At 46.2% G+C, this 15,874-nt stretch overlaps 1 protein-coding gene across 9 annotated transcripts in view; it reads right to left on the bottom strand.

Annotated features, from left to right (window-relative positions):
* Positions 1 to 1,546: 1,546 nt before the first annotated feature.
* The window catches only part of SEMA5A (semaphorin 5A), a 300,988-nt gene continuing 286,660 nt past the window's right edge, over positions 1,547 to 15,874 (bottom strand). For 6 of the 9 annotated variants that reach the window (XM_077309645.1, XM_077309644.1, XM_077309649.1 and 3 more), the window contains 3 exons: positions 12,962 to 13,006; positions 10,814 to 11,025; positions 1,547 to 5,284 (listed from right to left, as the gene is read on the bottom strand). In XM_077309645.1, coding sequence (XP_077165760.1) covers positions 5,165 to 5,284; positions 10,814 to 11,025; positions 12,962 to 13,006 — 377 coding nt within the window. In that variant the 3' untranslated portion in view covers positions 1,547 to 5,164. Of the gene's footprint in view, positions 5,285 to 9,371; positions 9,794 to 9,906; positions 10,001 to 10,813; positions 11,026 to 12,961; positions 13,007 to 15,874 lie in introns of those variants that run through there. The other 3 variants (XM_077309648.1, XM_077309647.1, XM_077309646.1) reach the window with 3 other exon arrangements.

Consider the following 15,874-nt stretch of genomic DNA (forward strand, 5'->3'; position numbering starts at 1 on the left):
CCCCACAGGTGAGAGTTTTAGGTCTGCTCCCAAAGATACAAAGAAACGGGTACTGGTAATTGGGGATTCCCTGCTGAGAGGCATAGAGGCTGAAGTGTGTAGCCCAGACGTGTTGTCTCATCTGCTGCCTACCTGGTGCATGCATCAAGGATGTCAGAGAATGGCTGGACAGGCTCATCAAGCTCACAGATAATTGCCCTTCCTTCTCATCCATGTTGTTGTTGTTGTTGTTGTTGTTAGGTGCGAAGTCATGTCCGACCCATCGCGACCCCATGGACAATGACCCTCCAGGCCCTCCTGTCCTCCACGATTCCCCGGAGTCCATTTAAGTTTGTACCTACTGCTTCAGTTACTCCATCCAGCCACCTATTCTCTGTCGTCCCCTTCTTCGTTTGCCCTCGATCGCTCCCAGCATTAGGCTCTTCTCCAGGGAGTCCTTCCTTCTCATGAGGTGGCCAAAGTATTTGAGTTTCATCTTCAGGATCTGGCCTTCTAAGGAGCAGTCAGGGCTGTTGTCTTCTAGGACTGACCGGTTTGTTCGCCTTGCAGTCCAAGGGACTCGCAAGAGTCTTCTCCAGCACCAGAGTCCAAAAGCCTCAATTCTTTGACGCTCAGCCTTCCTTATGGTCCAACTTTCGCAGCCATACATTGCAACTGGGAATACCATAGCCTTGACTAAACGCACTTTTGTTGGCAGGGTGATGTCTCTGCTTTTTAGGATGCTGTCTAGATTTGCCATAGCTTTCCTCCCCAGGAGCAAGCGTCTTTTAATTTCTTTGCTACAGTCCCCATCTGCAGTGATCTTGGAGCCCAGGAAAATAAAATCTGTCATTATCTCCATTTCTTCCCCATCAATTTGCCAGGAATTGAGAGGGCCGGATGCCATGATCTTTGTTTTCTTGATGTTGAGTTTCAAGCCAACTTTTGCACTCTCCTCCTGCCTGTACTTCTGGAAGTTCTCGGTCCACATATTGCTGGAGCCTAGCTTGTAAAATTTTGAGCATAACTTTGCTAGCATGAGAAATGAGTGCAATGGTGTGGTAGTTTGAACATTCTTTGGCATTACCCTTCTGTGGCCAATCCTGTGGCCATTGTTGAGTTTTCCAAAGTAGCTGGCATATTGAGTGTAGCACTTTTACTGCATTGTCTTTTAAGATTTTGAATAGTTCAACTGGAATCATCCATGTAGGAACTAATAATACTACCCAGCAGAGCAGGGAACATATTAAAAAAGATTTTGTGGATTTGAGGAAAAAGAAAGCAGGTTGTGTTTTCATCAGTCTTTTCTGTAAGTGGTCGTGGCATAGGAAGAGAGAGAAAAATCATGCAAGTAAATGACTGTCATTGGGAAACATTTGGATTTCTGGATGTCAATATGAGGGGCTCCTATCAGGAGACAGTGTGCACCTCACAAGGGACGGAAAACGTATTTTTGGGAGAACCCTTGCACACCTGGTGAAGAGGGCTTTAAACTAAACAGAAAGGGGGAGTGAGACATAAAATCAGAACCCGGTGTGGTGGCAAGATCTGAATATGAGAAGATTCAGTCAGTCAGTAACCTTTTATTGGCATAAAACATGTATAAGACATATAAAAATAGGGTTTAAAATTTCAACAAAATAGTAAATAGGCCATGGGGTTACATAACCAAACAGATCTTAAAATGATTAAATAAACTATAAAAGATAAAATACAAGGTAGGCAGCATATTATAAAAGCTTCTTAGTTAAAACTCTGGCAACTAAAATGGTTACCTATGGGTCTTTGTCAGAGAGCAGAAATTGCAAGGTCATAGATTTACTTACAGAAGGCTTGTTTCCCAGCAAAGCAACAAAGCTGTCATCCCGACACTGCTCATATAAGGGGCAATCTAACAAAATGTGTGAGTTTCGCATGGTATGGGATATGATGGAATCTTCCCTGTAAGACCTTTGAGGGGAAAGCATTCATTCGTGCCAGGAGAAAAGCTCTTCTCAGGGGTGGGACATAAAGAAGATGCAAATATGTAGACATAATATTTCTCTGCATAGTGATGCCAAAGAATGCTGGTGAGCAGGCTGGGTAGGTATGAGTTCCTGCTGCTCATGGTCTAGTATTCTCTGTTTAATAATCTGGAAGATACATTTTTCTTCCAGAGGTAGTAGGGAGTTCAGATCAATGCCAATGGAGACTACAGAAGATTGCAATAATTTAACATCTCCACCCTTTGCACATCCTACCTGGACCCCCCCCCCCGGACCACCCATTTTGCAAAATCACCCAGAAAGGCCCCAAAACTGCCCTTGGTTGTTGAATAAGAATTTGAGACTTACAAGAAAACTAAAGAAGCCGTTCTGCTGTTGAAGAAGCTTAAAGCCTGGAATGATATAAAAAAGGACTTGAATGAGATACTGCTAGACCAAATTACACAATTTTCAAAAAGGGGGAAAACAGTGGTCATGGGTGACTTCAATGGGAGGGCCAACTATGCTAAAAATACAAACTCCGTTAAATTCTTAACTTCTCTTGTTGACAGTTTAATTTCCCAGAATGTTGAGAGGGGAACCAGGGGCTCTGCTATTTTAGACTTGATTCTCATTAATAGGGAAAAACTGGTAGATGAGGTGGAAGTAGTAGGCACACTTGGCAGTAGTGACCATGTGATTTTGGAATTTTCAGTTGTGGGAGAGATAAAACCTTTATGTCTTCAGACGTATAGACTGGACTTCAGGACAGCCAATTTTAACAGACTTAAAGGTCCCGTGGTCAGAAAGACTTAAAGAGATGGGAGTCCAAGAGGGCTGAGAGTTTCTTAAAAGTGAAATACTGAATGCTCAATCACAAACAATTCCTGTGAGAATTGAATGCTCAATCACAAACAATTCCTGTGAGAAGAAAAGATGGAAGGAGCCTAAGGAAGCCAAGTTGGTTCCTTAAGCAGTTGTCAAATGATTTGAGGAATTTAAAAAGTCATTTAGGAAATAGAAGGAAGGCCTTATTACCAAGGATGAGTAAAAACAACCAATAGTGCTCAGGGTGGCAAAAATGTAACACAACATGGGGGATGATAATGGTGGCTTAGGATCACTGTTGGGGCAGTCCATAAACACCTTGTTTCTTTAAATGAAAGAAAGCCTTCTGGGCCAGATGAATTGCATCCAAAAGTACTAAAAGAACTTTCAAATGTAATCTTGGATACTATTTTTGACACTTCTTGGAGAACAGGTGAGGTGCCATAAGAGGACGCAGGCAAATACTGTCCCATCTTCAAGAAAGGGAAAAAGGAGGATCCGAATAACTATCAACCCATCAGCTTGACATCTGTAGCTGACAAAATTTTAGAACAAATCATCAAACACTTGGTCCTTGAGCAGCTGGAACAGAGACCTGTGATTTCTAAGACTTGCTGGATCAGGGGAATGCTGCGGACATAATTGATCTGGATTTCAGTAAAGCTTTTGATACGGTTCCATATGATATTCTTATTGACAAGTTGGTAAAATGTGGTATGGATCCTAATTCTGCCAGGTGGATCAATAACTGGTTGACAGATCGTACCTAGAAAGTTCATTTGAGTGTCCTGCATAGTATAGTAGGTTGGACTAGATGACCCATGAGGTCCCTTCCAACTCGATGATTCTATGGGGGGGGGGAGACTTCAAAGAGGTATAATGTCACAGAGTTCTCCTTCCCAAGGGGCCATTTTCTCCAGGTGAGCTGATCTCTGTTGCCTGGGGATCAGCAGTAATCCCTGGAGATCTCCAGGAACCACCTCTTGGCTGGCAACCTGGCATGCCAGGTAGGGCCCAGTGTCACGGTGTGACTGAACATGTAATGTAGTTTGACCCCAAACTATAAACTCGTGTGCTTGCAGCAAGGAAAATGAAGAGGAGCTGGACATGTATGTGCCTAGGAAAAGATACGTCCCAAGCTACATAATGCTTTCGATTGCGATAAACATGTTATAATTTCTTCAAGGTTTTTTGGGAAGTAAAACACAAGACTTGACATGTATGTTTTCTGAAGTCACTTAGCAAATTATTTCACATAACTCTGATATACATTCAAACAGCAAAGCTGGATATATTTTTTTTTAAGATGTAATTTTTCAAAATTAGGGAAGACCACAAGGAACCAATTCAGTACAAAATTGGGAGCCTGGTTATCCCCTCACCCCTTTAAGTTCAAGCAAGAGAAAGTCAACTTTATGCTCAGCAAAGCACTTCCAATATTTACATAATCCAAGCATGATGGCCAAGCTCAGTTAATCGTTCAAAATTATGACAATGATGCTGTGACACACTTTGTGCCATTTTTTCCTTGATGGATTTTTTTTTTGGGGGGGGGACTAATCATCTAAAAATAGGACTGTTTGTGCTGTACCATCTGCTCAGATGCAGGACAGCAAAGGAAAAAATGGACCTGCAAGGAAACTTTAAGTTTTGTGTTCTAATGTGTTTATGAATGTTGCGATGGACAACCCAGGTAGACACTAGAGTTATGCAGGCTAAGCAAACAACCATGCTACTACAGCAGTCCATGTGCAGCAATATCATGCAGAGATAATTCCCTTGCTTCCCTCTCCAGCCAATTAAAACAGTCCTCATGGATGTCTGTCTTTACTGCTTCCATGGCTTGCTTTGCAAATATCCTTTGCAAACATTCAGCCTTCCAGTCCTACCACAATCACTGTCTGTTTATTCAGGTGCCCCCAAACTGTTTCACAGCTCTAAAGATTTGGCACAGAAGTTGGCACCAGAAGTTGGACTTGGTACCAATAGTCTGAACAAACTCATTTGAGTATTTCTCAGGTCTTCTTTTTTGTTCTGTAGTGTTGTAGTGTTCCACAGACGACCCACTTGCAAAAAACAAAATACAAGAAATCTGCTAGGCAACTGAGAAGCAATGTCCTGCATGAAGTATCCAATCATCTTCAAACTGCCTTTTGAGAAGCTAAAATATTAATTGGTAGAATGGCAGCGTACTGACCAAAAACCTAAAGTAAAACAACCTTCATCTTGCCTCTCTTTGTTTTGATGTGATATTATGCTGCAATGCACAGCTTTGGAAAGGTCAGCTCTTGTCCAGACATGTCCTGATTATAATTTCTCTTAAAATGGGCATCTGCATGACACAAATGCCTCAGGGTCTGCTCTTAACAGGCTGAGGAGAGTTGGAGATCGACTTAATACTCATCATAGTGATTCAGGTCCGTGAAGTAGGGGTTGGAATATGCCTTCGAGGTGTGGTGTGGATTGAAGTACTTATTCTGTTCTTCCAAAATGAGATTATTCTTGTTAAATGCCTGAGGGAAAAAAAGGTATATCGTAGGCACATAATTCCACTTAAAATAACAGCATTCCAAGTAAAGTGAATAACAACTACAAACATGTAGCTTTATTACACATTATAAGAGGGGGTGTGATTTGGCTCAGAACTCACTCATTTTTAAAAAGTCCCATATAGTCTCAAAATTCCCAGTGGCCCGAAGCAAAATTCAAAACCAACAGGCAGAGGCCTTTCACTAAAACTCTGAAATGCATGACATGAAGCAGGAGAATGGCTCCTAGAATTCCATGAAGACAACAGTTTGTTCACTGTGAACACGATTCAGCCAACCAAAGTGACAATGTATATGTGGACATCTCCAAATGGATAATATGGAAACAAAATAGATTAATTAAGTGGAACCAGCACCCTTCAAGGAATGGTGCCTTGTCGTGGCAAGGGGGCTTGCATAGCTCATTGAAACTATGAGCTATGCCATGCAGGGAAACCCAAGATGGTGATCTACTGGAGAAGGAAATGGCAAACCACTCCAGTATCTGTGCCAACTCTAGGGACAGTTCCAAAAGGCAAAACGATATGACGCGGGAAGATGAGCCCCTCAGGTCGGAAGGTGTCCAATATGCTACTGGGGATGAGCAGATGGCTAGTAGGAGTAGCATCATAGAATCATAGAGTTGGAAGGCCCATCTAGTCCAACTCCTTGATGAACGCAGGATCAGCCCAAAGCATCCTAAAGCATCCAAGAAAAGTGTGTATCCAACCTTTGCTTGAAGACTGCCAGTGAGGGGGAGCTCACCACCTCCTTAGGCAGCCTATTCCACTGCTGAACTACTCTGACTGTGAATATTTTTTTCCTGATATCTAGCCTATATCGTTGTACTTGAAGTTTAAACCCATTACTGCGTGTCATCTCCTCTGCAGCCAACAGAAACAGCATCCTGCCCTCCTCCAAGTGACAACCTTTCAAATACTTAAAGAGGGCTATCATGTCCCCTCTCAACCTCCTTTTCTCCAGGCTGAACATTCCCAAGTCCCTCAACCTATCTTCATAGGGCTTGGTCCCTTGGCCCCAGATCATCCTCGTCACTCTCCTCTGTACCCTTTCAATTTTATCTACGTCCTTCTTGAAGTGAGGCCTCCAGAACTGCACACAGTACTCCAAGTGTGGTCTGACCAGTGCCGTATACAATGGGACTATGACATCTTGTGATTTTGATGTGATGCCTCTGGTGATACAGCCCAAAATGGCATTTGCCTTTTTTACCGCTGCATCACACTGCCTGCTCATGTTTAGTTTACAATCCACAAGTACCCCAAGGTCTCGTTCACACACAGTGTTACCTAGAAGCGTATCCCCCATCCAGTAGGCATGCTTTTCATTTTTCTGACCCAGATGCAGAACTTTACACTTATCTTTATTAAATTGCATCTTGTTCTCATTTGCCCATTTTTCCATTGTGTTCAGATTTCGTTGAACTCTGTCTCTATCTTCCGGAGTATTTGCCAGTCCTCCCAATTTGGTGTCATCTGCAAACTTGATGAGTAGTCCCTCCAGCCCCTCATCTAGATCATTAATAAATATGTTAAAAAGTACCGGGCCGAGCACCGAGCCCTGAGGTACCCCGCTACTCACCTCCCTCCAGTCTGATGAAACACCATTGACAACAACTCTTTGAGTGCGGTTCTCTAACCAATTCCCTATCCACCTGACTATCTGAAAATCCAGACAGAAACAGAAAGTTTCAAATCAGGATTACAGCTGAGCATCAAGAAGACAAATGTAATGACTACTTGATGATTAAACAATTTTAAAGGTGAGAAATAAGAAACTTAAAGACTTTATATTCCTTGGCTGTATCATCAACTAAAAGGAAGACTGCAAACAAGAAATCAGAAGGAGACTGAGACTGGGAAGGACAGTCAGGAAGGAATGAGAGAAGATCTTAAGTATAAGGATGTTTTGCAGGTAACAAAGAGCAAGTTAATTCATACTAGAGTTTTTGCATAGAGGGATGTGAAAATTTGACAATGACGAAAGTTGATAGGAAGAAAGTTCTTTGAAATGTGATGTTGAAGGAAAGCTCAACCATGGGCCACCATAAAGACAAATGAGTTATAGATCTCTGTAGAAGCCTGAACTCTGTGTAGAAGGAAAATTGACTTAACTATTTTGTATTTTGGTCACATTATGAGAAGAGAAGACTCACTAGAAATGAACTAATGCTAGGAAACATTGAAGACAGCAAGAAAAGAGGAATACCAAAGATGAGATGGATGGACTTAATCGAGGAAGCCACAGCTCTCAGTTTGCAAGACCAGAGGTCGTTCTGGAGGTCATTCATTCAGAGTATTGCCATAAATTGGAAGCAGCTTGATGACACAGAGATGCAAAACAACCAGGGGGTTTTCTTGGGGGGAGAAATTATAACAGATGCTTCATGTTACTATGGGCACAACCCAACCAAAGTTCAATGGGAGAAAGTAAAACCAGACAATAAAATGATGAGTCACCATGAATCATGCCTTTTTAAATAGCTCTTACAATTACCCCAAGGAGAGAGACAAGTGAGGAGATGAGCTAATCAGACTAGTAATCTGAATGGCATGAATAATCACACAGACCTAACCATCAGCAGTCTCTGTATGGTGAAGGTCATGGGCTACTGCTGGGCTAAATCATAGCAGAAGTACCAAAGTGCATGGTAGGAATCCAGGCTTCAGCTGCTCACCACAGCAAGTATCTCCTGTCCTTGATCTTGAGCTTATGTGGTAAAATAGAAGGCTGTACAAAAAGACACTGTTTTAAGCTTCAAGGGAAGTTTTCCATGCCAGAGTTCTATCTTGTAGCATTGGCCACCACACTATCTACTTCAGTGATGCCACTTCTGAGAAGCAGTTGATGCTGCCATAGAATCTCTTTATACTAGAATAATACAGTAAGTGGTCTACAAAGCTACAGCTGTGGTGGTGGAAGTCATCATGCGGAGATCATCTGCAGAAGCCCCTGAAGGATGTATGTGTTTCTGGGTTGTGGTTTGGAAGTGAAGATCTGAGGGATCAGCTAGGACAACTCAGGGCCAAACTACACAAGATTTTTATTTTTACAAGTTAACTCCGGGCTGAATTGGTCCTCAGCAGAGAACATGTTCCTCAGAGCTGCTGTGTCGTTGCAAGGAGAGTTGAGCATGACTTGGTTTTCCTACAACCCCACAGCAGCTTTGGGGACCACCCATTTAAAACGCCGCAGGTATCCTATTTGGCTTGGACCCAATAAGTCTCAGATATTCTGACCCTCAGGAGCATGAATACAAAAGCCTCATTGAATGGAGGGGAAAAAAGAGGACGCAAATCTTTAACCGCTCCTATTAAATAAAAGGGTAAGGCCACCTGGGGAGGAGTTAGGGCAGGCCCTGTCCAGGATAAAAACTCAGAGGGCCCAATCAGAAGCCGTGAAGCAGCTCCTGATTGGGACCTCCAAGTGTCCATCCAGGGCCAAGCAGCCAATGGGGAGGCGCGCAAAGTGCCTTCCTCACCAGGACAGACCAAAATTCCATTCACCCAGCCCAGTCTGGCTGCCAGTCTGCTCCTGACCACCACAGGGAGAGGAGGTCAGTAGGGCTGCCAAGCGGGATGAGAACGGAGGCTTGCACAGGCTGCGCCAACCCATTTTCGCCCCAAGGCTGTCCTAACTGTCATGTCCAACTGTAAATTGCCTCAGAACCCTGACAGAGCTGGCTGGAGGCTGCAGAGTGCTCCCCCTCCCCTCCCCTTCAGGCCTGCTGGGATGGAACCTCTGACAGGCCCTGACTGAGGGGAGGAGGCCTTTCCAAGAGCAACGCAGGGGAGACTGAGGGCCTTCTTTTTGAGGGGGGGGGGGACTTTCCCCTTCTGCCAAACAGTTGCCTGACAGGGAGGCCACAGAAAAGCCCCTTCTCACTTAAAATACTGCTCTGCCCGGAGGCTAGACACAGCCAAGCCATGTGTCTTTCTTCTTTGCAACTCTCTGCAGATTTGAGGCCACTGCACAGTGTTATTCTGCAGACGAAACTGGCTCTTTTGTCTGCTGTTTCATCTGTACAACAACCCTGTGCACTAGGCCTTTCAAGTCTTTCAATTCAGCAACAACCTGTGTGGGAAGCCTTAAATGTTTCTTCTCTACCACAACCCTGTCCAAAGTAGCCCTTTCTGCCTGGGGAGCTGATCTTTATACTCTGCAGGTGAGCTGCAATTCCAGGAGCTCTCCAGGCCACACCTGTAGGTTGGCTACCCCTGGGTTGGAAATATTCCTGGAGGTTTGGAGGTGGGACTTCAAAATCATACAATGCCTCAGAGTCCAGCCTTCAAAGGAGCCATTTTTGCCTGCAGTTGGTAGGGAGTGGTGCAGGAGTGTCCCTCCTGGCCTATGGGTTATGGCCAGCCCTTACCAGCAACTGTTTGTATTCTGGAGCGCAGACAGGCAGACCAGCATCAGTTCTGTGAGTATGGAAAGTGCAGGAAGATCTAAATAAATATTTACAGCCTGAAACTGTAAATAGAGAACAAGTAAATGTCTGGAGACACATAGTAACTGAAATTACATATTGGCCTGGCAAATAACCTTGGCCTGGCAAATTAAAAAAACAGTATAAAAAACCTTACTAAGGTCAAGACTGCTGTGCACAGAGAGTCTTCCTCTTAGGGTTGCCAGCTTCCCTGGGGGGCTCGCTACCCCACCTCCCTCATGTGGAGTCTGCTATGGGGAGAGAAAGGGAAGACGATTGGAAAATGCTTTGAGACACCTGAGGCCTGCTGGGTCACTGCGGCCCATTCCCAGTTCTCTCAGATCTCTCACAGCCCCACATACCTCACAGGTTGACTGTTGTGGGGAGATGAATGGAAAAGGTGTTTGTAAACCGCTTTGAGACTCCTTTGGGTAGTAAGCAATAGGGTACAAAAATCCGTTCTTCTAAGGAGCAACCATGAAAGAAGCATGTGGGCACATAACATTTTACCAACAGTGAAAACATGGGAGACAAAAGGAACAGGGTGGACACCTGTGTACTGTGACTACCCCATGTGTATTAGGGCAGAGGGGCATTTCGGTGAATGTGGCCTAATTCACACAAGAAGGGAAATGACGCAGAACTGGGTGGAATTGGTTGCCATGTAATCTTCCCCTAAGAAGAGTCTCCAGTCTGATTTTCCCTTCACATATCTGAGGACATGGCTCTGGAAAGCTCATCTGTAACCACTATGCCAAAATTCCCAAAGATCAGTCGTCTCCCACAACGAACATTCCACACCACAGCTTCTTGACACCCATATCTCCACACCCATGCCCTCCTTTGCCACCATGCCACCACAACCTCCCACACAACACACACATTCAACCCCATGCCCTTACAGACTGGACAACTCCAACTCTTCCTCTTCCCACTGCCTAGCGCCCATTGTATTCTTGGATACAACGGGCTTTGCCCCTAGTATTTCTAATAAATAAATAGCCCTCAATAACAACTAAGGGAATCCCTCCCTTGGCTATGTACAGCCACTCTTTTTTCCTCACCTTAATGGCTTCCATGGAATTGTATTTCTCCAGCTTGTTGATATGGTTAGTGATGCTGGTATTAAGAGGAGCAGGAGACACTGGGTGAATGACGGTTGCATCGTGAGACTGCTGTTGATACCGTTGGCAATAGGTGTAAACCCGAAGAGTCAGAAGGCAGCCAAGAATGGAGCTGCTCAAGGCCACAGCAGTCATGTGGAACATGTTGAACTCTGGGATAAGGCAGGAGTTTTAATATTACATATCTAGACAGGCATTCAACTCACTATTTTTTAATTTACTTTGTTTTCATAGGTCACCTTTCTTACTGAGAACTTAAGGCAGATTACAATAAAATCAGAAAACAATTTAATTAGACAGCACAAGATGTCCTATAAGCAATACAATAGTACCAGGTTTACAAAATTAGAAATCATTGGGCAAACACTACAAACAGAACAAAAAATTTCATGCCATTGCAGGGGGAGGGAGGAAGGAAATGTGAAAATGCAATATTCTATAGATTTTTAACTTTCTGAGAATCTCAGATGTGAGAACAAGTTTCTAGCCCTTATTGTTGTAAATCATGCTTGAGTGATTTGTGGTGATCTTGGACGTAGAGTGGCAGATTCACAAGGCTTCCAGAGATGTGCAGGCTGGATTTCCATGCTAAATTCCACACTTTAATATTATCTCCAGCTTAACAATATATCAGTGCAATCCTGTGAAGTTACCCAGACTAAGCCGCTTTAAATAAATGGCTTAGAATGATTCAGGTGGGTATCCATGCTGGTCTAAAGCAGTGGTTCTCAACCTCGGGGTCCCGACCCCATTTGGAGTCGCTAGGCCCCTTCTATGGGGTCACCCCATTGCTGGCTGGTGAGTGGATGGAGGTGGGTGAAGGCAGTGGCCAGCAGAGCCAGTGGAGGCAGACCTCCCTGCCCCTGATTGTCTCCTTTCATCCCCAAATGGATACCCTCCCTTTCCTTCACTCCCCACCTATCCACGCTCGCCCAGAGCTCACTGCTTGCTGCCGCTGGTGCAAGTGGTACGCTGGAGCACCTGCTGCCTGAGTGACTGGCTGCCCCGAGGAATGGGGAAGGGAGAAAGGAATGCCCACTGCCTGCTGAGCTTATCGCCTCCTGTGCCCTCGGGGAGCCCCAGCCGACCCAGGGGCACAAGTGAGAGGCCCCGAGCATCCCAGAGCCTACCATCTCCACTACAGCCAGCAGGCGGGGAGGTGGCCCAGTGCCTGCACTGGGTTGTCCTCCCCATCTGCCCCTCCTGGTTGCACTCTCTCTCTGACTCACGAAGGCGGAAGCAGTGGCAGGTGAGGGGGCCAGGCGCAGCAGCCGGGGAGGAAGAGGGGCTTCCCCATGGTTGCCTCCTCCCTGAATTGCGACCTCAAGTTTGGTGGTGGCAGCAGCAGGTGGAGATGGTGGAGCTATGGCACTCGCCACCTCCATGCCGCCTTGACTGTTGTGTAGCTGTGTGCGTGCGCCTGCTGCCGAAGTAGCACCTGCGGCCCAAGAAGGTTGAGAACCACTGGTCTAAAGCAATAGTTTGAGTCCAGTGGCACCTTTAAGACCAACAAAGTTTAATTCTGGGTACAAGCTGCCACTGGACTCAAACATAGGATTGTGCTTCAAATGATGCACATTAATAGCAAACTTGCTGGTATGTATTATTTATACTAGTTGCTACATTCAGTTTAATGAGTGGCCATAAATTGTGACTGGGGAGTTTTTGCAGAGGGAGCAGGTAGGCCCCTCAATGGCCTACAGAAATCAGGCAACCCTTCGTTTAAAGCTCGGGAATTCTTCTTCTGTTTCTTCCTGAGCTACTTTCTCATACTGTGCAGGAAAAGAGCACTCAAGTTCCCCCACCCTCCCCAGACCATAGTGAAAAAGCAGATTGGGAGGGGGTTTATGAGCTCAAAAAAAATGGGGAGGAACTGATGACATATCCTCCCCCAACAAACATGTCTACATCAAGGATTTGAGGTTTAAAAAAACAGAGGAAAGCATCACAGGATGACAAGTAATGTGTGATACCTCAAAGAAATGAGAGAGAGAGAGAGAGAGAGAGAGAGAGAGAGAGAGAGAGAGAGAGAGAGAGAGAGAGAGAGAGAGAGAGAGAGAGAGAAGAATGAAGAAAAGGAGGGCTTACCACCGCAGCGTTTTTCTTTGATACTGCTGGTTCTGTCTGTTATGTCTGCAACAGAAAACATTCCAATTATGTGAAGTGGGTAAACAATAACAGTCCTAAATCCTTCATAACATTCCTTTTCACAAATCCCTCCTCAGCCTGAGAAATGGTGAAACCTGCTGAATTCTTTTTCATCATTTGACATTAGATGAGAAAAATAAAATATGTTCCATTCTGCAACGATTTCAGGATAGATTCAAGTGGGTAGCCGTGTTGGTCTGAAGTAGTACAACAAAAATAGAGTCCAATAGCATCTTTAAGACCAACAAAATTTACTCAAGGCATGAGCTTTCAAGTGCAAGCACACTTCCTCAGACTAAATGAACAACCATCATAACTGGGGCGATATAAGGTAAAAGCAAATTATGGCAAACTAGGGGCAAAGCCCATTGTATCCAAGAATACGAGTTCTAGAACTTGCCTAGAGCTTTCCCTTCTTGTGTGAATTAGGCCACAGTCACCAAAATGTCCCCCTGCCCTAATACACATGGGGGTAGTCACAGTACACAGGTGTCCACCCTGTTCCTTCTGTCTCCATTTTTTCACTGTTGATAAAATGTTATGTGCCAACATGCTTCTTTCATGGTTGCTCCTTAGAAGAAGAACTGGATTTTTGTGCCCTGTTACTACCCAAAGGAGTCTCAAAGCTGTTTACAAACACCTTTTCCATTTGTCTCCCCACAATAGACAATCTGTGAGGGATGTGGAGCTGTGAAAGATCTGAGAGAACTGGGAATTGACTGCAGTGACCCAGCAGGCCTCAAGTGTCTCAAAGTGGTTTCCAATCGTCTTCCCTTCCTCTCCCCATAGCAGACTCCCCATGAGGGAGGTGGGGTAGAAAGCCTCACAGGGAAGCTGGCAACCCTAAGAGGAAGTCTCTTTGTTCACAGCAGTCTTGACCTTAGTAAGGTTTTTATACTGTTTTTTTTATTTGCCAGGCCAATTTTGAAAAAAAGTCTCTTTAGTTCCCATGTCTCTCCAGCCATTTACTTGTTCACTATTTACAGTTTCAGGCTGTAAATATTTTAGATCTTCCTGCACTTTCCAGACTCACAGGACTGATGCTGGTCTCTCTGTCTGCACCCCAGAATACAAACAATTGCTGGTAAGGACTGGTCATAGCCCATAGCCCAGGAGGGACACACCTGCACCACCACCTGCACCACCCCCTGCACCACTAGTGCACAGATGAAACAGGAGACAAAAGAACCTCCGCAACAGCATCCAGTTTCATCTGCAGTATAACACTGTGCAGTGGCCTCAAATCTGCAGAGAGTTGCAAAGAAGAAATACACATGGCTTGGCTGTGTCTAACCCCTGGCCAGAGCAGTATTTTAAGTGAGAAGGGGCTTTTCTGTGGCCTCCCTATCAGCCAACTGTTTGGCAGAAGGGGAATGTTATCCCCCCCCCTCAAAAGGAATGCCCTCAGGCTCCCCTGCGTTGCTCTTAAAAATACCTCCCACTCCTCAGTCAGGGGCTGTTAGAGGCTTCTTCCCAGCAGGCCTGAAGGGGGGGAGTGTACTCACCAGCCTCCTGCCAGCTCTGTCAGGGTTCTGAGGCAATTTACAGTTGGACATGACAGTTAGGACACCCTTAGTGCGAAAAGGGGGTGGCGCAGCCTGTCCAAGCCTCCGTTCTCATCCCGCTTGGCATCCCTACTGACCTCCTCTCCTTGTCAGGGGCATAACGGCAGTGATGTCTCCTGATTGCCCCTGGCTGGACTGGGTGGGTGGGCCCTGTCAGAACTTTGGCCATGTCAGAATTTTGGCTTCGCACCTCCCGACCGGCTGGTCTGTCCTGGTGAGGGCCCAATCAGAAGGCGCTTTGTGCCTTCTGATTGGGCCCTCACCCGACTGGCTAGAACTCTTGTCTGTGAACTACAACTGAACTCAAAAGGACTGATTAGCTGTTTTAGCAAAGAATTTATCATATGGCATTATATGGCTTAATTTGGATATTATGATACAGTTTGCTAAACTTTAAATAAAATAGTAAGGGCCGGTGGGGAGGAGTTAGGGCGGGACCCGTCCGGGATAAAAACTCCTAGGGCCCCTCCAAGTGCCACTCGAGGGCCAAGTGGCCAATTGGGAGGCGCGCATAGCCACTTGGCCCACCCTGGACTGGCCGCCCAGATCCACCATTTCCCCGCCAACCGCATGCCCGCGCACCCAGGAGGGCCCACCGCCGCCTACAGCCGCCAGCAGCCCGCCTCGCTAACCGCCTCCCGATCCGCCCCTCTTCGACAGCGGCCGCATCTGCCACCATTTGCTGCCTCGCCGCCATGAGGGAAGCTTGCCGTCCGCCTGCAGCCATCCAGAGAGACAGGACACCTCGCTGCCGCCACACGTCGCCAGGTGGGCCTGGTCAGGGCACCCACCGCTGCCCCGCGCGAACACATGCCGCGAAGGAGGCTACGCCACCCCCAACAGGCACCACTCACCCGCCCGCCCACACAGCCACGAGCTGCCGGCCCGATCAGCTGCCGGAGCCGCCACAGCGTTGCTGCCGCCCCCAAACACCCGGCCCGCGAGGAGATATGGACACGAACGGCCCGCAGCACACGCTGCAGGAGTGGCTGCGGGGCCACCTGCGCGAGCGACAGGGTTGTTGTGGAGATGAAAAATGAGACAAAAGAGCCAGTTTCCTCTCCAGAATAACGCTGTGCAGTGGCCTCAAATCTGCATAGAGTTGCAAAGACTCTCCACCCCCCCCCTCAAAAGGAAGGCCCTCAGGCTCCCCTGCGTTGCTCTTGGAAAGGCCTCCTTCCCTCAGTCAGGGGCTGTCAGAGGCTCCTTCGCAGCAGGCCTTGGGGGGGGGGGGGGAGCACTCTGCAGCCTCCTGCCAGTTCTGTCAGGGTTCTGAGGCAATTTACAG

This window comes from Paroedura picta, chromosome 14 (assembly GCF_049243985.1).
Source record: "Paroedura picta isolate Pp20150507F chromosome 14, Ppicta_v3.0, whole genome shotgun sequence".
Taxonomy (NCBI): Eukaryota; Metazoa; Chordata; class Lepidosauria; order Squamata; family Gekkonidae; genus Paroedura; species Paroedura picta.